The 24026-nt window shown below is 37.9% G+C and overlaps 1 protein-coding gene across 4 annotated transcripts in view; it reads left to right on the forward strand.

The window, feature by feature from the left end:
* The window catches only part of FCHSD2 (FCH and double SH3 domains 2), a 225104-nt gene that overhangs the window by 166819 nt on the left and 34259 nt on the right, over positions 1-24026 (forward strand). For 3 of the 4 annotated variants that reach the window (XM_073334756.2, XM_073334750.2, XM_073334777.2), the window contains 3 exons: positions 4824-4946; positions 12438-12533; positions 13784-13855. In XM_073334756.2, the coding sequence (XP_073190857.1) occupies positions 4824-4946; positions 12438-12533; positions 13784-13855 (291 nt within the window). The remainder of the gene's footprint in view (positions 1-4823; positions 4947-12437; positions 12534-13783; positions 13856-24026) is intronic. The other variant, XM_073334766.2, reaches the window with a different exon arrangement.

The following is a 24026-nucleotide window of genomic DNA, read 5'->3' on the forward strand; positions in this document are numbered from 1 at the left end:
CAGGTCAAGGTCAGGTCTAATTTTGTTACATTACCTCCACCCATGTAAGGAAATTCTAGCTACCAACATCAATTATATTGTTTCCTGAACTTTGTAACAGGAAAAAAAAAAAAAAGCACAAATAAGTTGCTGAGTAGTATGGCGTATGTGACACCAACAGCCAAAAATAAGCAATTATAAATTTAAACTAGCATTCTATCCATGAATCATACCATTAATCCCGACAATAGGTATTGTCATATAGTTACCCTGTATTAAAAGAAAAAATAAAGATTTTTCTTTTAAAAAAGAAAAGCTATATTCTGTGTTCATTAAAGGGCTCAACACTGTAAACCAGTCTAGTGTCAATGGGCACTATGCAAGCTTGCAGGCATGTGTTGCAAATGTTATTTACTTGGTGGGGAAGCTAATATGGTCCATTAGGTTAATACACCTAAATTTTCATCAGCGGAAGCTTGTTCATATTACAAAACCACACACATTTTCAGCAATCTCTGCTCAAGATAAGATCATAATTAGAATAGCAGGAATGTTTCAAGTAAGGATTGAAATGGACTGGCAGAACTGTCTGGGAAGCCAAGTATTGCACCTGTTCACACTATGCCTGGCTCAAACTTTCTATTTGTCCCTTGGAATTTTAGGGGGAAAGAGAGAGTAAAAAATCAGGATACACTTTTCTGAGCTTTCTAGGAATGCTAATACTCTTAAAATGTTTCTGGTTCGTGATTTAATACTTAAATACTAGTTTTCATATCTAATATAATTGAGGCCTATGACTACTACAGTAAAAGAGACCACTAAATAAATAATTACTTAAATGAACATGAGAGATATTCAGCACATGATATGTCATTTCTCCTGTTACATTTTTGAATGGCTACAGCAGGCAAACATCCAAATATACTTAAAATATCTGAAGTTCAGTTCCACTTAAATCTTTGGGGAAATGTATAACGTAATATAAAATTATTCAAACCACTCACTACAACTTCTAACTAGAGAGAAAGAAGAATTAAAAGGAAGCTATGATATTGACAAATTCATGAAGTAAATTAGAACTAAGAAAATTCTTATCCTCTTTATTAGGAAGCCATTTAGAATCAAATATTCTAAAGTCTATTCAAAAACAGAATATTCAAAACATTCTATTTTTCAAACCTGTTTAAACATCTGTTAAATTAAAAAATATATAGAATTTAGTTAAGCAGTTTTTAAATTGTCTGATTCAGTGATATTTAATAGGGTTTAAATTTTCTCATCTTTAAGATGGCAGTTTATCTTAATGGAACAGATTTTATATTAAACATTGCTAGTGTTCTTGGAAAACTTAATTCTGCATTCTATAACTTGGTATTGTCTTGAGCCCTGATGATGTCAAAGATTAAGTGGGAAGAATCACCTGATGTCTTTTTACATGGGTATCCTCATTTGGTACACAATATTTAATGTGGTTTTAATATGATAATAGCCTGCTGAGATACAGAAAGGGGGACGAACACCGTGATTATGCAATTACTGCCGTGTTGGTTTTCATCTTCCTCCTGAAGCTGTAAAGTAGTCATTTTTATAAATATCTAGCCAGATTTGAATTGCAGTATTCAAGCATAACAGTCCCTGCTGTTTTAAAATAAATATATAGGAATCCTTATATATAGGTATTAAAATATCAATATGATATTTTTGAAAAGGAAATCTCATTCAATAGTTTGATCATGAGACTGGATATCTGGAATTTGACATGGGCTTCCTCTGCCTTGGGCAAATCATTATACTAAAATCTTAGTAAATGTTACTAAGATTAGAAGTGAGTTTTCCAGACACTACTGTAACTTTATTTTTATTGTTTTCTCCAAACTAGTCTTCATTGAGAGTAGGCTCCATGTCAAGTTTGTAAGTTCACCTATTTTTGCTGTATCTGTGTGGAAGTTTTTTAAGTGAGAATTTTTTTACAACAGGGAAAGCTTTTTTTTCTAGTTTTCCATAACTAACAAGTGACTGGAAGCATAGAAAATTCAGTCCAAATGGTGAACGGTTTAGAAAGTTTTGTGAAAAAAGGTTGTAATTATTGTGCGCATAGCTACTCTGCATAGCCGTACGTTCCTGTTCCCCTTGTCCTCCCTTCATTAATTGTCTTAAATTAGATGGCGAGTTCTTTCAGGCAGGGACTGACTCTTAGACCCAAGTTTGTCCACACACAAAGTTGTGCCAGTTTAACTATTGTCTGAAACTAATTGTCACATCCTGGTGTGGCAGCCTTGATCACAGTGGGTGTTGTGAAGAAAAACGTGTGGCTGGGGGGATAAAATGGTTGTTGAACAAGGGCAAGCTTGGGTTGGCCCATATCCTCTCAAGAAGCTTGCCAGCTGCAAGCTGCCTCCTGGTGTAAGAGAGAGCAAGGTGGCTCAGAAGTGGAAGCCATGGAACATGAGTCGGTCGGAGAGTTCCTGTGATGATGCACGTTGTTGAGTTAAGTTGCAGTCAACATGTTTGGCGTATGCTGGCCAACTCCATAATGGTGCACAGTACTCTGCTATTGAATGCAAGATGGCAAGAGCTGAAGTCCTTAGGGTTGGAGCATCCACTCCCCATGAAGAACTTGCCAGTTTGCTGAGAAGGTTGTTGCATGTCTTGACCTTTGCTGCTGTCTTGTTCAGGTGGCTTTTGTATGTCAGTGTTCAGTCAATGGTCACGCTTAAGTAAACTGGGTATGCTTCGTGCTTCAGCCTCTGGCCATTCATTATGATATTTAATTCCCTCTTAGCTTTGGCCTGGTGGCGGTGGAATGTGCTAGAGACTGTTTTGCTGGTACTAAGCTGAAGGCACCATGTCTTGCATTAGTCAGCCAGCTTTGCAGCGTCATCACTCAGGGTGTTCTCTAGCTCAGAGAAAGTCAGAGCCTGTAGCCTGCAGCAGATGTCATCTGCATAGATGAACTTCCGTGACTAGGTTGGTGGCAGGTCATTGATGTAGAGATTGAACAAGACTGGCGCTAGAACAGACCCACTGGGGTAACCCGTTCATCTGTTTTTCCCACTTTTCCACCTTGTTTGTTGACCCACATGCACCCTGAACCATCTGTCTTGGAGGAGCAGTTCGATGGCATCAGTAATCCGTCGTGGGAGGACTGTTAATATTTTAACAAGTGGACCCATGTGCCACACAGTATCATATGCTGCAGTGAGGTCAAGCTGATTATCTGTGAGTGCTAACCAAGTAGACAGTCTCCTGCTTCGCATGGGAAAGACACCCCTTGAAAAAGAAGTGAAGAGTCAAGTCCAGATCGAGTAGAGGGTCTTCTGTAGGCAGCACAAATCCAGAGCTTGCCCGGAACCTTTCACAATTCCAGAGCTGGACAGAGTGCTATATAACATCAAGTCTGGCACCGCTACTGGCTGTGACAACATTCTTCCAGAGTTCCTGAAACATCTTGGCCCACACACCCATTCTTGGCTGGCTCAATTCTTCACAAGGGCCACCAGTGAAAGAAGACTGCCAAAAATGTAGTTTGTCAAAAGTCATCGGCCTCGCAAAACCTGATAAAGACCCAAACCAGGCATCAAGCTACCTCCCAATATCACTGCTTTCTGTGTGTCTCAAGGTCCTAGAACACCTCATTTTACAGCAAATTACACCAGAGGTGGAGGACATCTTGAATGTCAAGCAAGCAGGCTTTTGACGAGGTTGAAGCACATGCAACCAAATACTTGCGCTAACCACACTAATAGAAAACTGTTTTCAAAAAAATCTGAAAACAGGCACTATTTTTCTAGACTGATTTAGTTAAACCGGTTTTAGAGTAGCAGCCGTGTTAGTCTGTATTCGCAAAAGGAAAAGGAGTACTTGTGGCACCTTAGAGACTAACCAATTTATTTGAGCATAAGCTTTCGTGAGCTACAGCTCACTTCATCGGATGCATGAAGTGAGCTGTAGCTCACGAAAGCTTATGCTCAAATAAATTGGTTATTCTCTAAGGTGCCACAAGTACTCCTTTTCTTTTTAGTTAAACCGATGCAACTTTGTGTGTGGGCATACACATTTATATCGGCTTAAAGAATATACACCAGTTTTAAGATGCTATAAGAATGTCTGTACACACACAGTTGCAGTGATTTAAATCAATTTGCCAACGTATGTTAAATTAAACTGGCACAACTTTGTGTGGATTAGGTTTTACAGTGTAATTTTTACAGCAGTTAACACAATATGGCCATTGAGGTGTGCTTTAATGTAATTAATAATAGTTTGCAACATGAATGATAGGCAGTGCTTTTGTGCAGCTGATATTTGTGTGCATGGATAGGTTGTGTGTGTGTGTGTGTATATATATATATATAAAAATAAATAATGGACACCTGGTAGTTCTTGCTGTAGTCAATATTATCTGTATTTCAGATTAGGACTTCTTTATTTATTAATCGCTCCATGACAGCATTTAGAATGCTTCACGATAAAGTACATCCTCTGCAGTAGAAGCTACATGTCCTTTTACTTGCAAGGTCACTTACTTCTCATTGAGAACATATCTCTAAGCAAAATCATTTATCCAAACCTGACCTCAGCATTCTGCTATGGATACATTACATAACTGGATGGAAAACATATTTATTGAAATACACTTGTTATAGTGCTCTGTGGTGCCATCTAGTGGAATTAAGACAATGACTTTGCTACTATGGCTAGTGAAAGATGTTCACCCTTCCAGGCCATTCTGATTATTGTGTTTAAAGAATTTGGATTATAAATCTAAAAAATGAATATAAAGCAAATTATCCTACATACTTTTTAATTATTTTTATTTTCTACTTCTTCCCCTCTTTATACAGGCTCTTGATGGGAATGTATATGATCACCTTAAGGATTATTTAATGGCATTCAGCAGGACAGAGCTAGAGACATGCCAAGCTGTACAGAATACATTCCAATTTTTATTGGAAACTTCCAGCAGGGTAAGCCTTTTAACTGAATTATCCTTTATAGCTGAATAGTTAAAACATAAAGTAAGTTATTGGTCTTATCTTTTGGGCACTAGAGATTCATTCCCAAAATATATTGACAAATATATGAAATTCTTAAGGTGTATTATATTTCTGTTCATCCCTGTATTGCATTCAATTTGACAAAACTTCATGGAAGATTTCTGGGAAATTTCCCTGTTGCTGCAAAAGTACTGCATTCTCTTGAGTGAATTTGCATTCTACAGATTCTGTAGGATCTGCAGCAGCAATTGGGAAGTGTCCAATTATGTTCACACTACACACCTAGAAAGAGAAACTGCACTTCACTCTACATGAAGGTTTTGTAGCAGAATTAGTCATTTGTGAAACAATAGCCGTATGAAACTGCTTGGATCATTTTTTTAGTCACTGACTATCAATTTAAAAAACAAAACACCATAACATCTGATTCTTTTTTGGATTTGAAATTGGCCAATATAGAAAACGGATTAGAATCTTGTAATTCACATCTTTGTTTCTTTGCCCCAAGTAACCAAAATCAGAAATAGGGCTGGGTCATTTACAAATTCATTTTGTGGCATGTCAACTTGCATAACCTCCTTTCCTGCAAATCCTGAGTACTATTAAAGATGTCCAATAAAACGCAAGCCAACTAGACCTCAGGTATTATGGTTTAATTGTAATATTCCTTGTATGAGCCATTATCACTCATACAGGAACAGAGCATATTATTTATGCACCTCTGAATGTTGACTCAGATAGAAATCAAACTACATATTTCTTTAAAATCATTCCCCATTCATTTTGTTATAGTCGTTTTGGAGCAGTGAACTCACTTTTTATTAGCTGTAGAGTATAATGGACAGATTAAAAATGTACTGCTATATTCTAGCCAGTTTTGAGTTTATTTGGCAATTTCAGGGTAGAAGATGAAAATACCATTTAGCCTTCTGCAGACAAAGGAGTTTACTTTAATAATTTGCTTTTGTATGTATCATAGTGTTGCTTAAAGACATTATAGTTGACCTGTTGTTGATGCTCTCCAAAATTAGTATAATAGTTTATAGTGGCCACGTGTTTATAGAGTTTGTGCATATTAATTCATTTTTACAGTATTTTAGTAAATGCTTCATAATCAGAATGCAGGGTGCAATGCTTTGCTTTTTTTTCTCTGAATTGACTGTCTAAACTGTCATTTCTAAAGGTCGCTTGCATAGAAAATACCTTTCTTGTATTTTTTATGGAATTTAGCTAGAGAGAGAGCTTGTGCCAGCAAGCTTCTACTCAACCAGAAGTCTGTGGATACATTTTATTTTGTACAGTAACCATTTTCTGCATTGTATCTGGAATAAGTAGTTCTTTTTTCAGCCTCTCCAAGCTATCACAACACCTGGAGAAGCAACAAAAGAGTAACCACAGCAGTCATGTCTGAAAATAACTTCTACAGCTGCTATCTAGTTCTTTATGTTGGGGTTAACTCATTCTTTTCTCTCTTCCTTTTCTTTATGCTTAAACAGAAAGATTGTATTACATTACTGCTTTTTGTGTGTGTATGTGCTGGTGTGAAAATGCGATACGTTTGTTCTTTACATTTGTACAAGAACCTATCCAATACTAAAGGCCTGTATCAGTTATTAAAATTCTGCTGATATAAAAACTCAGCAGGTCAGAATGACAGTTAAAAAAAACCCTCCAAACTCACTGAAGTATATCTGCTCCCCATCCTCTTCTCTTCTCTGCCCTTCAGTGTGTTTTATGGGGGTCCTGGCAGGACTCAAACAGACCGAAGATGTGAATTCCAGAGCTGAGGGCATTTAACCAAAAGCAATGGGATGTATTTTTAAAATATTTCAAGAGCACCTAGAGCAGTGATTCTCAAACTTTTTTACTGGTGACCTCTTTCACATAGCAAGCCTCTCTGAGTGTGCCCCCCATTCCCGCCCCCCCCCCCAATCAATTAAAATGCTTTTTTATATATTTAACACCATTATAAATGCTGGAGGCAAAACAGGGTTTGGGGTGGAGGCTGACAGCTCATGACCCCCCATGTAAGAACCTTGCAACCCCCAGTTTAGGAACCCCAGACCTAGAGCATATGAAAGTGCACCATTTTTAGCATTTCTATACATCAAAATAAATAAAAGTAGCCTGCCCTCACCTCTTAAGTAGTCAAGACCTTAACCATTTATTGTGTACTTTGACTGCCTCACCTGCCCTTTGCCCACTAATCCATCTTTGCTGGAACTACTACTAACATTCTAGACCTTTGAGCAGCTTTAAACAGCTTCCATTTTTTAAAACAAAAAGCAAAATCTGCTTAAAAAAAGTTTAATTCCTCCTCCACCTAAAACTGCAATTCAATCCTGGAGCAGTAGAAACTTTAGGATTCCATATCTTGTGACAATCACCATTCTAGATACGATGAAAAAGAAGAGATTCCTAGCCTTCCATCCTTCCTTCTTGGTAATTTTCTAAATACCAGACCTTAAACATACACATGGAAAAGATACCTTAAGTCATTTGTAGAGGTTTTCTAAAATTTATTAGTTACACCTTTCCGGCTAAATTGTTTTTCTATAGAATGGAGCTTATACATAGTTCATGGTGCTGTGATGTGTTTTGGTACAGAGGTTTTATTCATGCTAGTTTGAAAAGACCTGCATAACCTATAATTCAACTTGCTTTTTAAATGCCTGTTCTTACTCAAGAGTTTTACTTTTTGGACTTAAATTTTCCAAACTTCAACTCATTCTAAAGGTTAATTTTCTTTAGAACACTTTGGTAAAATCCCATTAGTTGTTTCTGAACTGCTGAATTTCTGAGATCTAGTTCTACTGAGAAGCTACACCAACCCAGATTGCAGTGTCAGTTTTATAATGTACACCAGTAACTGCATTATGTAATTGGTATTTCATACTGTCGGGTTAAGCTAACATATTCTAACCATTTGGCTTTTAGGAGGTGGACCAGAGAAAATAATATACTGAATTGTAATTTACTGCATCTGAAGGATTTGCATTAGTGAGGAATCCAGTTAATTTCTGAATTTAAAAATACAGGTTCATTTTGAAGTGTTGCTGCTGAATCCTGAAAATGTGCTGCTTAAAGCAGTCTCTTTATTTTCAGAAAAATTGCCAGATACACTGTACATAATGCCCCAGAAGTGTTTATTTGCTGGACATACAATCTACTGTAACAAGACAGTAATAGTAATATAGTTATGTAGTCGTCTTCTGTCATTCGTAACTAAATAATCATCCTTTTGAGAGGAACTCTCTCCTGTATGGTCTTGTTGAGGTGAATTTTTTCTTTGGAAAAAGTGATCCACTTTTGAGTTATACAAGGGTAGAGTACAAGTTGTTTTCTACATTGAATTAACTTGAAAAGCAGCTTTGTCGCAAAATTTCCAGTGTAGAATTTATGATGTCCTCAGTAAGGAATACTTTGCTAAAATCAAAAAATGTTGGTTTTAAATAGTTACGATGTTTGAAAATGGTATGCTCAGTATGTGTGGTATGGTCAGTCTCCAAGCCTCTATCAAGAATGGTATAAAGATGGACCAGTTGTCCTCACTTCCCCTTAATCCTTCGTAGACACTGCCTTTTTTTTTTTTTTTGAATGTGCATTTACTAGATGATAAATTCAGAACAAGTGCATATGTAGAGTGCATTAAATCTGAATTAAGTGACTGGGAGACTTTCTGCCTGTCACAGGGTGCTCCACTCATCACAGAGATGGTGCATCCTCCTGCTTGTTCTGCGGATTAGCTCTGCAAGGCTGACACCCGTTCCTGCGGTTGCACGCTATCTCCCTGTCAGCCTGCGGCCCCCTCTCACTCCAAGAACTGCAGTGTCCTCTTCATCACTCGGCCCTCCAGCCAGGTCACTCAGCATTCCCCCCTCCCCCTTTCTGGGGTTTAGTCCTTCAAAGTGTCTGTCACTCCCACAGTTACTCAGGCAGTCTTCCAGTTCACTGTCCTGACAGTGCCCCTTCCAGTCAGTTCCGCTGTTCAGTCCCTGACCTTGCTGCTTCCTACCCTGCATTCCACAGGCTCTCTTCTCCACCATGATCTCTTCAGGGTATGCCACTATGAGGGCCTGGCCCAGAAAGAGGGCAGAGTCCTACTCTTCTGTGGGTTTTCTCCTTCCCTCTCTATTAACAGAGGGTGACCACCAACTTCCTGCCAGCAGCCCTTGCTGCTGCCAGCATCTTGGGTTTATACTAACCCAGCTCACTTCTGTCAGGTGAGCTTCCCTCTAATCCAGGCTCTTCACCTAGCCTATATCTCCCTCATTTGCTGCTTGATTGGTAATTGGCCCATCTGGCTTCCATTAACCCCTTTAGGGTACCCCATCACATGCCGGACTTGGCTCTTTCTGATACCATCTGAAAGGTGAGAGTGAAAGGTTAGTACTCTGCCTCCCCATCCCTCACCACCTTAGGAATATATCAGAAGGGGCCAGTGGGCCTTGGCAGCCTTTTGGCTGGATCTTCTGCCATCTTCTGGAAAGCCTGTGCTTTAAAGGATCCAGTGCCTGTTGAATCTCTGAATTCAAGATACCCAGTACGTTATATTTAAATGTGCAAGCTAATGATAAATACCGTTAGTCTGATTATGTGATCACAATATCACATGCCATGTAAATGACCTCACCCCAATGACGAATACTCAAACCCCCCCATCCCCCCGAACTGCAAATTATTCGTTCTCCAGTTTCAAAACTACCAACACCTCTCAGCTATAGAAGCCCTAACTAAAACTCTCAGCTCCTTTCAGGACCGAGAAATCTAGAACATACATATGTTTTAATGCAGGGGTGGCCAACCTGTGGCTCTGGAGCCATGTGCGGCTCTTCAGAAGTTAATATGCGGCTCTTTGTATAGGCATCGACTCCGGGGCTGGAGCTACAGGCGCCAACTTTCCAATGCACCAGCAGGTGCTCACTGCTCAACCCCTGGCTCTGCCACAGGCCCTGCCCCGACTCCACCCCTTCCCTCCCCCTCCCCCTCCCCTGAGCCTGCCATGCCCTCACTCCTCCCCCTCCGAGCCTCCTGCATGCCATGAAACAGCTGATCGGGAGGTGCAGGGAGGGAGGGGGAGGCATTGATTGGCGGGGCTGCCGGTGGGCGGAGGCGCTGGGAGTGGGGAGGGAAGCTGATGGGGGGCTGCTAACATATTACTGTGGCTCTTTGGCAATGTACATTGGTAAATTCTGGCTCCTTCTGAGGCTCAGGTTGGCCACCCCTGTTTTAATGTGTTCAGGTTAAACTGAATGTATTTAATTATGTAATCTGATCACACATTCAGATGTTAAAATGTACACGTGTATGTACATGTGACTTACTCTCATATTCAAATATGCGCACTGACATGTACTAGTGCACTTGGCTCCTGTAGGAAATAAGGATTGGGGAAGGTTTTTGGAGCTAGAAGAAGACTTCCGTTGGGAAAGGGTTTGGCCACAGGAGAAGAGGTAGATTGAGCCCTTGTCACTAGGGAAGGTTGGGTTGAGAACTCTTGTCACTTTAATTCTTTCCTTTCCTTTTTTAAGTAAGGAAATTTCATTAATGTTTTCTCTTTCATGTAACTTTGAGACTGAGAATATAATCACCACAAAATCAAAAATTTAGAAAAAGGATGGTTCAGAAAACAGAAGCATTCACTAGACCATATCTTAATGTTGCACTGTAGCCTTCTAATATAGAATGATCTAACTATGGAACAACACGGGCTTCCCTTTTTATCCTTTGTTTGGCTGATAATACATTTCTGAAAAAAATCTTCCTTTGGTCTCAGGCTAAAAGTTAATATTTTAGTTAGTTTAAGGAATGTCTATTTGGCTGGTTTAGTTATCCAAGCATGAAAAATTATAAAAACTTTTTTATAGTTGGGTCATTCAAAAATTACAGAAATGGAAAATTTCTAGATGAGTAAATTCTCTTTAAGGACTAGTCTCAGACTAATCTGGAAAAGAAATTGAAATATTTGAGTTATAAGAAATATAAAAATCACTTTTCCAATCATGTAATATGAAATTTCCTCTAAATGTAGAGATGAAATACTTTTTTATGGAACTTTGGAGCATTGTAAATACATTGTAGTATAATAGTCCTTTTAATTTTTCTCTATTTCCCTGTCTGGACACATTAGGTTTTAGTGTCAGTGCAAAGATCCCTATATTTTCAACAGTACAAAGTGAAATAAATACATTTTAGTGTCTTAATCTCATGTTAAAAAACCAGGAAAATGAAATGCAAAAACTTATTAAACACTTTTCTCAGGAAACGTAGGGGTCACAAATTGAATTTGTCATCTGCACTTTACATAGGGTATATTTGAGATTAGTATTTACACAGTTGCAGTAAATGTGTACCTTATTATCAAATGTGAGTGAGTTATTGTTAATAAGGAATACTTTTACTTACCTTTCTTGACTTAGTTAATTTTTTAACCACTCAACCTTTCAGCGACATAAATTTCTGAGTTTTAATATATTATGGAATACATCCTACTTAGCAGCATAAACTATCATCCAAAATCCTCTCTCTTTTGCAGTGTGGCCAAATGAGTATTAACTGTGTAAACATATTTTGAATCCCCAGATAGAAATCTGCATTTAAATTGTCAACCTTAGTAATGTATATTTGGCCATATAGTTACACATAAATGTGGTAAACATTATTTCCACCAGTTAAAGTACTAAAATCGCAGTTCAGCAAGTAACATTTTTTAAAATCAAACTGTTAAGTATTTGTCTGAATGCACACTGACTGTGATATGTAAATACTTTGTTTAATGTTTTGGAAATTACGGGTTAGTGATATGTCTTTAAGTGTAGCCAAAGCAGTTTTTAATTGTCACACTATTAATGGTGTAAAAGATATGCACGTTTTATCTGAAAATTTTTCCATCTATAATATATATTCAGTTATAAAGAACTCAATTAAAGCTTCATTTTTCAAATGGTTTATCAAATGGTTTCTAGGGATCCTATGGTTAATCAAAGTTTGACTGTTTATGGAAAAATATGGCAGCATTTCAATTTGTTAAAATATGAATTGTATTTGGAGAATTGTCCATAAAATGGTCAAGTGTTTGTGTAACTGAAATGTTATATATTTGTCTCTTTGCTTTGTTCCCCACTTTTCCTTTTGCAGTGATATTTTCCATTGGATAATCTCTGGTACTTATCTAAAAACAAGGTTAGATATTTATTTAGAAGTCAGTCCTTCACTGGATAGCACCCCACAGAGCCCTTGTGAGCAATCATTCATATGGTCATTGCCTTAGGCCTTGATTCTGCCGCTTGTTCCTGGGCACAATTCCCGTTGAAACCAATGGGAGTTCCATGCATGGAGCAGCTGAAGAATTGGGCCCTATTTGAAGTACAGTGTGTTAATTTTATCCTTGCAACACTAAATATATGTCCCAATTCTACAAAATAAAAAATTAGTCTAAACTGGAATTTGTTCTCTTTTCAGGTGGTACGGGATTACAATCTTCAACTGTTTTTACAGGAGAACTCTGTATTTCACAGACCACAACCCTTCCAGTTCCAGCCTAGTGACAGCGACACCGTAAGGGCATTCATAAATTCTATGATTCAGTTATTCCAGTTCTGTTCTTAACAAGGTTTTTTGGGGGTAAACTGGTAAAAAAGTAGCCTTGTTTGCTAATCTGTCAGTGTTCACTAACACAGCTAGTATTCCTGGAATAGGTAGAGAGGTCACTGACCTGATTTCACCAACTTTGCTTACAATAGGTGTGTAATTACAATAAAGCTCCGAAAAGATGCCAGTATTGTCACCTGCAAAAGAACTGCACTATTTTTGCCTCCTGCCTGCGTGACTAACATCCTGGATTTCTGTTTTGAGCTAACAGTTTTTGCTAAACCTATTAAACTCTGTTATATTCTGGTGAGGTTCTCCGAACATCCATAAAGGTAGGGTTACAAATAGACAATTTAATGATTTGCCAAATAAAATGCCCTATTCCCTTCAGTTTACTGGAGAAATATATACGCTTTTTGGTTTAAATAAATAGGATACAGTTGACATGTATTCCAAAATGGTTTCTAAATACATGCAGGCTTTTAACATATTCCACTTTTAAAGCAGAAAAATCACTAGTGAAATTATAGTTGAGTAAATCACAGTATAATAGATAAGTTCCTGAAAGTTTTTTTTAAAATAGAAATTGTCTATGTTGATTTTTCATTCTCCTAGAGTTAGGTATAAGTACTATTTTGAACTAAGTTTAGGTTTAAAAAGAGAGAACCTTATACAGCTTTTTAATTCCTTGGTTCATACTTAGTAAATCCTGCTTGGGGAAAAAAGGCCTGGCCCTCACATTGAATGTTTAAATGCAGAAACTGTGTTAATGGATATGTTATGGACTGTATGAGTGACTTTGCCAGAAATAAACACTAATAGCTATAACAAAATCGCCTTTGAAATTAAAATGTTATCCTTTGGCTTTCCATCTTAACAAATCATAGAATACCAGGGTTGGAAGGGACCTCAGGAGGTCATCTAGTCCAACCCCCTGCTCAAAGCAGGACCAATCCCCAATTTTTGCCCCAGATACCAAATGCCCCCTTTCAAGGATTGAACTCACAACCCTGGGTTTAGCAGGCCAATGCTCAAACCACTGAGCTATCTCTCTCCCCAAAATGATAAGCAATTCTAACTTCTCCATAGAGCAAATTGTTTACATAAAGTGCTAGATTGTTCATAGTACCATGTGCTGAATTTCCTCACTTGTGTGTGCATTGTAATTCTAATTGTATGCTCTGTGTTTTTGTCCTTGTGCAATCTTTGTCATTCAGAGTTTTAATGCAGTTCAGCTGGTGGATATTGAGCCTTCACCTGTCAGTGCTATGAGAATGACTATAGCAGAGGTATATGGTAGTATTTGTCATCAGTGTTTGGCATTTGTGGTATTACTGGTGTGCATGCTAATGTGAGTGCTAAATTCGCTGTCATGCATAAGTAGCAACTGAATGCATAATATATAAGGACATAACTCACTTGCTCCATTTTGAAAACTAATAGTTAAATTACCATTTTCTTGTTTCATGTTATGTTAATTGTATGGATCAGTTTCTCACTTACAGCTTCTTGCGTTCTGAAGTATTTGTGCTTTTGCACATCATTTGTAATTAAAATTTCACAACTTGAGGAGATACAGTGAAGTGTGTAATTGTCACTTCTCTGACATGCATAGAGAGGCTTATCTCAGCATTTCATCTTTTAATATAACTAAAGATATTTGTAATACATACAAGACAAGGGGTCTTCAACAATATTTTTTTAAGTAGATACGTATCAGTTCCTTGCTTTCATGTGTGATATCAGGGTGTAGGAAACCCAGGCATGTACTAAATAAAAGAATGTAACTTCCAACTGATCATTTGAGAAAAATACCTGTAACTCTCTCTGTCAACGTAAAATTAGACTGAGATTCATAACATACAAGGGAGCCACTAGCATGTGCTGATAACCAGCCCCCCCCGCCCCAAACCACATAAATTCTCCCCTTTTTCTAGAGAACTACCCACATCTGAAATAGAATCTTAATTTAGTTTCATAAAGTCCCCAACATTACAAATAAGATTCTTCTTTGAGGTGTCACTGTGTGTTCTGCCTTGTTGAATATGCATCTCTGGTGATCTGAGCTTCAAGAACTTTCTAGAAAAAGCAGTGCCAGAGTGTTCAAAGCCAAGGATGTAAAACGTCATGCCTCAGTATTTCATAGACTGTTTGTCTTTCACTTGCCTGACCATACCCAAATTCAGGATTACTCTCTTTTTTTTTTCCCCCTTGCACGCCCTTTCCCTGGAGTTTTAGCTGTTTCTGAAATTCTCTATTTCCCCAAGAAAATCATAAAAAGCTTTATGTCTTGACTGTCAAATACTTCTCACTTAATCTCAAGAGTGGTGACTAGAACTGTGTGAAAGTGGGGACAATCTTTTTACATTTTAAGTTTTCACTCAAGATTTTTGCTTCTGAATTTCAGTCAGAAGTGGTACATTTTCTAGTAAGTCAAATTATAATTAAGACTGAAGGATTTATAACTATTGTGCATTTTTTGCCACTTATTTCCTGCCATTTTGCGTGGAAGATTTTCTGAGATACAGTGGGCTTGTTGCTTTTTAGTTTTAATGGGATAGGCATGATTATTTTCATTCTAAAAGGTTAAGAAAATATACTGCAGAGTGATCTGCCATTCTTAGCTAAAATACTATTTTTCCAAAGGACAGTTTTGAGCTTCCTTGCAGAGTAAGTTCCTGACACAGCGGTGCTCTGGTCCCCTTCTGTTTGGGGTTTTTAGGCGCTGCTATTAGATGAATTATTTTCTGGTTTTAAATATGAATGCTTGGCTTGTCTGTTGAGCTTCCCAGTACGGTGGAATATAAAGAATTGTCATACAGTCTCTGAGTTGTCCAAAGCTCTCAGGAGCTAAGAGTGCAGCAAAGCTAGTGCCTTAAGTCTCTGAAAGGAAGGAGCTGATAATTCTCTCTCTCTCAACACACAGTCATTGACAGTAGCCATGGGAGGTTCTTAGTAGAGATAGGTGGGGAACTGTTTTCCTGACCCATGAGAATTTTCAATACTTCAGAAAATTTTGCCATACTGAATCAGGGTAAAAAGTAAACATCTTCACAATTTTTGTGAACCAAAATTCTGCAAACAAAATTCTAATTAGGTCATTTGAAATGTTTGTTTTGTTAATTTCAAAACATTTCATTTTGATTTTGACTTTTTTACATTTTTCTATAAATTAACTTAAATTTCTAAACAGTTGTTTTGACCCAAAAACCAGAACTTGTTTGTTTCAAAAATTTTGAAATGGAGTGTTTCAACAATATCAGAAATTTCAGTTTTGATGAATTGATTTTTTTGTTTGTTTGTTTGTTTGTTTTTTTGGTCAGAAAATATCTTAACCAGCTCTAGTTTTTGCTCCTTTCAAGAGGGAAATTTACAGATGCACAAGGCCTTTCAGAATGTGTAGCAAAAATAAATGCATTTTGGGGGACACTTTTTTCCTCCAGAAGAAAAGGAATTCAGTTAACCTGTGCAGTGGATCTAGATGAAGAGTGTTACAGCTAACATAATGGAGAGTTTAATCATCAGGACGTCTGTTTAGAGGACAAAGTGAACTTCTAATCAGAAGTCAACAAAGTTCATTGTACAGAATACATATTGTCCATCCCCACAATACTTAGATAAGCATATCTTTAAGAACATGGCAAAATATTAAAGAAAATTAGCCTGCTTTTTTTGTACTTCCTGTTGGAAAAGGATCCCCGTCCTTGAACTACATGTTATCGTGTGAGAAATTGCAACAAATAATGAAAAGCATCTCCAAAAAACCGAGAATAATGGCAACAAGGAGCTGACACTAAACTTTTGAAGCAATTCTCCTTCCTGTTTTTCTACTCACTGCCTTTGTAATGACAGTTGTCTCCTGTTACAGTATTAGGATTGTTGTCTTTCTCTCAGCCAGGTTAAGCTAATGCTAGTTGGCATTAACATTTATTAACTTAACCAAGTTTAATTTTTTGAAAAAGTATTTAATTTATAAGACGCACTTAAATATACATTTTGATGTTAGTACATTTTCGGCATAGGTGTAGTGCAGGAAGTAAACTTTGAATGTTCCAGTAACATTAGTGGGTGTTCCGCAGTTTAGTTCCTTAAGGACCATGCTGAAGATTATAACTTTTAAGACCTGATGTCCTAAATTGTATTCGGGAGCAGGGATAATAATTTCACTATTTTCTTGAATGTGCAGGTGAGTTTGTCCACTTTTGTTCCAACTCAGACTAGAAACATTTTCTCGTTATAAAAATATATGGGCCTGATTCTCATTTCCACTAAGGGCCTCTTTACACCACTCTGGCAATAGAAAAGGACCTTAAAGTGGGCGTAAATTAAATTAAATGGACTTACACTTAAGGCACCTTAGTGAGTCAGTGAAGAAAGAAGGAGGACCCAGTGATGTGCAGTCCTAGCTCCAAGTCCAGTTAGACTACTTCTGCACAGTCTGCAAAATGAGGCCCTAATTTTCTACCTGAAAAGGTCTTAAAAAAAACTGTCCTACATTTTAAAATGGTATAAAATAATTAGATTTTTTTAGATGTAGCTTTACTGGAAATTAAGCAAACGTTGATATGGTTAAATGTTACCACTTCAGGTGTTATGAATTGCTGCTGAGAAGTACAACCATTCAGTTCGATAGGTGTTGGTAATAAATCCTGGTGCCTTGCCTAAGTGGGGGCTTTGTAAAGCTGTAAAATTATCCATGTAATTTGACATATCCTGTGTGTGGCTGATGTCACTGAAGGTTCTTTTGTTTGAGTGACCCTCCTTAGGGGCAGGTTTACAGTCTGGGGCTTGTGATATGGTAATCATATTTGAAGTTTATTAAAAGGTCAGTTGTGAAGAAAATTATGGAGAGTTACAAACTCAGTCATCTGCTCTGTGAGCTGTGGCTGAGTTTTAACATGGCTCCTGCCTTACTATGCATATGGGGAAATTAAAATGTCTAACTACATACATTTTTGTGGAATCTAATGACCATGCTGATAGCAGCATTTATTGAATTCAATAAACTTTGTCCGTGTCTGATTCTGAACAATTGGTTAAAAACAAGTGTAAGTTGTTAAAGTAATATTAAGACAAAGAGACCAGTTACACAGATCTTCTGTCTACTGATGTTTTCAGTCACTACCAGAATAGATGACCGTAGAGTCGGTATCTGTGCGAAGACTAATTCAGAAGATCCCCCTCTTCATTGTGGATACTTGATAAATAGCCATTCTTCTGTATTTCTTCTTATAAGATAATGTGTTGTATATGGGAATAGCTAGAGCGAAATGCAGCTGCTAGGATAGTTGGCTGTCTGCACAAAGTGAGGAATTGTGAGTCTCTGTGCAAATTTCACTCTATACTGTACCAGAAAATTAAATTTTCTTGTAGTTCCTTCAAATGAATTTGAGTGAGCGGGTATGAATATTTTTTAAATAAACAATGAAAAATAAATCAAAGATTCAAAATTCAACACCAAAAATTAGAGTTCAGAAGTATTTCAAATCCAGTCATCTGAACTAATGAAGTGATTTAAATCTGTAAGTAAGGAACAATAAAGAGAGGAGCTCAAATCGCTATTGAGGTCTAGTAGTGCTATTGATCACCAACATCTGACAGTGCTATCCATGATGGCAGAGAAATTAGGAGTTCCAGAAACTGAAACTCTAGACAGTATTTGAGAACTATTTCTAACATGCTCCATAAAGACAAAGCAATTTGAGATTCCACCCTTTCTTTTCCTAAAACAAACATGGAGGCATAGAGCGGCAAAGCAATAGCTTGTCCATAACTCCATCCTAAAATGCCTGGCCTCGGCTGCTTTGACAACCCCTGTGTGTGTTTAGTGTATTAAAGAGAAAATTCATTGCTATAGAAGTTATCTGAAGTGAAACTGTGATCCCAAAAAATGGATATCACATTGCAATCCAAATGCACAATAAATAAATATTCAACTCCCTAAAGGAACTTACTCAATGAATTGTTAATTTCAACAGTACAGAATGTCTTTACAATTACTTCTTCCATATGAAAAGTGATTCAAATAAAGACTATTTCCATTACGCCTAGTCTCAATGGACAAATAAAATGGAGCTTTATTTGCCAATAGTAAAATATTTTAGTGTCGAGAATTTACCTTTAGCCAACAATTTATGATGGATTGTTATTTTCCCAAGATTGTCCAGAGGCCCAGATGACATTGGAAAGCCTGGAACCCCTTTCTCCATGCATACATCCTTGAATCAGCCTCTCTCTGATGAAAATGGGGTCTTTTATTTTTAATTGACGACTTTGTGTTGCCTTATGTTTGATGGGGTGTTCCCCTAGCCTTTCACACACCATAATGGTAATTGGTATGTATAGAGAACTCAAGCTGATCCTCCGGTGTTGCTGGGATAATCTTGCTTCATTGCATTTTTCACCCATGCTTCTCTTCCTTGACAGAAGAAAGAATTGAACTAGGGAAGGTAAGAAGCAGCACACTACTGGACATAAGGTGCCTCAAAATATGTGCAATTAAAAAAAACAAAAACCACACCCCTCACCATATGGGCCCTTCATATAGACGCCATGCGCTAATCTTCCATACGGACTTTTCCTTTTTTTACTCTCTCACTTGCCAGTATAACCCTGCTTCTTATTTTATAGGGAGTTCTGAGATTAGCAGTAGTGAGGTGATAGAAAAAATTAGGTGAAAGCAGTTTTGGAAATAGACACATGCTCTTTATTTATTAACAAGGTGAACCAAAAAGGCTTTGAACAAAAAGGCAATAAATTATTAACATTAAAGTAAAAAATAGGGATTGTAGGTTAAAAATGTTCAGAACTTATTGTGATAAATTAAAATAGCAGAATCATGCAGTTAAATGAACAATAGTGACTAAACTAAGCCCTGCTTTGAGTTGTTTTTACTTTTGACTTAAAGTATGTATTATGTTTCAGTTAACCCAATAGCAACAGGTCAGGGTCCTCTTTGAAGCTCTTGATCAGAACAAAATAATGTCCTTGGAATTGTTTAATGTTAAACTATATGTCTTGTTTTGATTTGCTCAGTGCTGGGGGCTTCCAAGGGCTATAGCCACCCCAAAATTTGCCTCAGCCACTCCGCAGCAGCTGCTGCTCTCCGGCCACCCAGCTCTGAAGGCAGAGCCAAGAGAGCGGCGGCTCCTGGCTGGGCACCCAACTCCAGCAGCAGCAGAGAAGTAAGCCAGGTGGGGGGCCCAAGAACAGTCCCCAGCCCATGTCCCCACCTACTGGGACTCTGCCACCCACAGCAGGTGGAAGGTCCAGGGCTCCCCACTGCGGCCTGTATTGACCTACTCCGGCCTGGGCTTCTGGGCCCCACCCCCTGCAGTCGCTGCTCCCTGAGGGTTCAACCGGAGCTGGGTGCCCACACCTGGGCAGTGCTTATCGGCTGTGAGCAGCCAACACCCCACGCTGCCTGGCTCTGGCTTGCAGCCTCTGATCTTGCCTCGGAGGGGGGCCAGGCCTTGTGGCAAAGGGGGGCACAGCCTCCCCAATTTTCTGTCTTGCTCATCTCGGCTCCCACACTGGGAAGAGGTTGGTGCCGCTCCTGTTCACAATAAAAAAAGCCATCTTTCTGAAGTGCAAGGACAGTCCCAGCTGATTCTTAATAACTAAAATTAAATGAGTTCTTCTATATAATAACAAAACAGACACCAAATTTGTCTGATGCTTTTCTTGAGTACTACTATTTAGATGAAACTTAAGTCATGCATATCCCAGAAAAGGGTTTGATCATAAGGTGGGTCTTGCAATATGCCATTGGCATGGTAGCATAGTATTTTGAACTTTTAAAAAGTACTGGCTGAGATTTTTAGGTGTGCTTTGTGTTAGTGGTTTGCATGTAGTATATGTTTACTTCTTTCTATTCTTTGTCAAACAGTTATTTTTTGTTATAGGCTAGAAAAATACTTTGAGCTTTTATTAGGTTCAAGGGAGTCAACATTTTTTACTGCCAAAACTACAAGTGTGCAGTCTGAATCCAGCATAATTGCATGTACGAGTATATACAAGCTGCATACTTGCCTCTGTAAGACAAATCCTGCACCTGTAATAGCCTTTTGGACAAAAGTTGGAGACATAACTACAAACTAAATACAGTAATTTTTTTTGAGAATCAGCATATAATTGTTAGTCTCTCAACTTTGCAACGAGTCAGTGACTTCATGTTCTTTAGATGACAAGGTATTTTGTTTGCTTGCTTTAAAAGACTGAGTTTTAGCACTTGACACTGCTTTCACTGTACTCCAAGCTGAGAGACTAAAGCAGAAAGTTCATCTGTATTTAGCTCAGCTTGTTGGGCCCTTTCTTTGCTCTCTAGCCAGTAGAAGCAGTTTAGTTTTCCTTTTTGAAAGAGATTAAATCAAGTCAGATACCTTGCAACAAATGAAGACCCCAATCCTAAACACTTGGCGCTTGTGAGTGGTCCCAGTGAAGTAACTGGAAATCTGTGGGATTGCTCCCATGTTTAAAATTAAGCACCTTAATTAAATGTTATTTGTATTATCATGATGCCTAGGAACCCCTGTCGTGGACTAGGACCACATTGTGCTAGGCGCTGTACAAACACAGAACAAAAACAGTCCCTGCCCCCAAAGAGCTTCCAACCTAAATATAAGACCAAAGAAAACCGATCGATATAGACAGACCTACGGGAGTACAGAAAACAATGAGACAGTATTGGTCACCTGATAGGCAGTAACCCCCGCACACCAGTAGCCTGACTATTGTCAAGTGTGTTTTTGTAGGCTTTGTGGCAAAGGAGAGTTTTAAGGAGGGATTTGAAGGAGAATAATGAGTTAGCTTTTTATGGTTGTCTCCTCAAGTGTGAAGGGCAGCATGGGAGAAAGCATAAAGGTACTTGTTAGTGAATTTAATGAGCAAGGGATAGAGGCTAATATAGTCTGCCACCATCAGATGCGGGAGGCAAATTTTCGATACTGTATGAAAGATAGGTAGGGTGGAGATACGTCATGAAGGGTCTTGAAAGTGAAGACAGGTAGCTTATATTTGATATATTAGATCAGTGGTTCTCAACCTTTCCAGACTACTGTACCCCTTTCAGGAGTTAGATTTGTCTTGTGTATCCCCAAGGTTCACCTCACTTATAAACTACTTGCTTACAAAATCAGACCTAAAAGTACAAAAGTGTCACAGCCACATTATTACTGAAAGATTGCTGACTTTCTCATTTTACCTGTATGAAGGTTTAGTTTGCTAGTGCTATTTATGTAGCCTGTTGTAAAACTAGGCAAATATCTAGATGAGTTGATGTACCCCTGGGAAGACCTGTGTGTACCCCCAGGGGTACCTGTACACCTTATTGAGAACCACTGCAATAGAGCACATGCCTAAGTATTTGCAGGACTGGGATCTAAGTTGAAGACTTATGTGGTAAAAAGGATTTGAAAGTTAATGTTTGTAAATGTTTTTGACAGTGTAAATGAGATTGTAAATTTTCTTCTTAGCGAGCTCTTCTAAGGAAGCAATGTGTCTTTGTATTTGTTCATGCAGCACAGCACTTGATTGAGTGATGCTGTGGTATAAATATTTAATAATAAAGAATTATATAAATGCTGAGTATAAATTAACTTGTACAATATCTAGTTATCATTTATCAGTGAAAAAATTAATTTTATATAAATATTCCCTCTAATTTCAGGATGGAAGGTACTGATCCAGTTAAAATGCTTTTTGAGAAATGTGACCTGCATGATTTTTTAAAATAAAGCTCTGTTTTTAATTAACTATTTTTATGTTGGTATTCTTCAGTTCTTCAAGTCAGGATGAGGGCTCTTTGGAAACAATACTGTGTAATAAATAACCAACTGGTATAACCATCACAATCCACTAACAGTCCATACTCAGAGGGCCAGCATCTAAATTTGCTTTTATATTTTCTATTCAAATACTGTAATAAAAAAATAAAAACACACTTAAGATAATGCAAAATGTTATCAAGCAATTGAAATGGAGAAGATATATTTTATCTAAACTAGATATGCAAGGGAACCAGGACTATAGGGAGCCAATCGGTGGAACTTTGGTAATTTGTTACAGAGATGATTTCTATGGGTAACAAGGAAGGCAAAGTCAGACATGGTTCTTGATGATACCTTACTGGCTGTGAACTCTGAGCTATGGAAGGAAAGTTATAACAAGAAAGGTTTAATTAAGAAAGCATGGGAAAAATGAAGTGGTGTGCCACTTTTATTATGCTTTGTAAGCACCTGGAGTAGATTCACAGGACCTATGCAATAATCTGTTTGCAATAGGTGATAAGGACATCATCTAGGGGCATATTTTGAGATGGATAATAAATTGGGGTGTGTTGTAAACACTGAGAGAAATCATTCAGAGGTACCTACAGAAATTAAAAATACATGCAGAAGGCAACTGCATGATAATGAACCTGGAAAAAAATCCACCTTTTCCTCTCTCTTTTCTTGTTGTAGACAAGCTCTATCCTTCTACCACACAGGCTTTCAAGTTCAGTCTTATGTAAATTATTTCCCTCCTCATCTTTCATGTCCTCCAAAGCTTGGTTCTTCAAATCCTGTTGCTCTTACTGCTCTGTAACAGTGTGGCTCTCTGTCCCCTTCTAGTGGCTGAACTATATAAAGGTTTGATTTTGCCTCTGGCTTTGTGTTAAGAGAACTACTGATTGTGGATGGCTCATGCTTTTAGATCCAGAGGTCGAAGATTCAATCCTCACCACAAGTGACCCATCCAGGAGTGATGCATTACATTTACCTTTCTTAAAATTACTAGTAATAATTGTATTGTATCACAGTGTACATGACATTGTATGAATGTCTGTGCAAATCACTTAGAGGGTCTCTCCCTTGAAGGCCTTATAATCTAAAGGTGAAAAATCTTTCTCCTTTTTCACCTCAGTGTTGCCACTAAAATCTTCTTCCTTTCCTGCCACACAAATCATGACACTCATACTATTAAATCCACACACACTCATGTCAAACTCTGCATCAATTTCACACTTTTCATATATTCCCTAAAAGAACTGATCAACTCATTCCTTGTCTTTCTGCTCTGATTTTCTCCTAATCTCCCTCTTCTCCCAGTCTGCCCTCCTCAAAGCCTTGCTTGTTTGCTTCTTGTTTCTTCTTCACACTTGTTTTTGTACCTAGTTCGAAGCCGCCCCTTAAGTCTGAAACTCCTCCCTTCTTGTGTACCACACAGCTTTCTTTTTTTTATTGAAATCTCTTGATAAAACACACTACTGCTACTATTTTCACATGGCCTTTGAGGCAACAGCTATCTTCTTCTAGTTTGTGTCTAAGGGTGTACAAAACTAAATGGTGTATAAGGTTACACTAATGAAGAGAGAATGTTTTCCTATGGTACTAGGCATAGAATGAGTTATGGATTGAAATTAAACAAAAATATTAGACTGATCAAGAAAAATTTTCTGGTAGTGAGATCCATTGGACTGAG

This window comes from Lepidochelys kempii, chromosome 1 (genome assembly GCF_965140285.1).
Source record: "Lepidochelys kempii isolate rLepKem1 chromosome 1, rLepKem1.hap1, whole genome shotgun sequence".
Taxonomy (NCBI): domain Eukaryota; kingdom Metazoa; phylum Chordata; order Testudines; family Cheloniidae; genus Lepidochelys; species Lepidochelys kempii.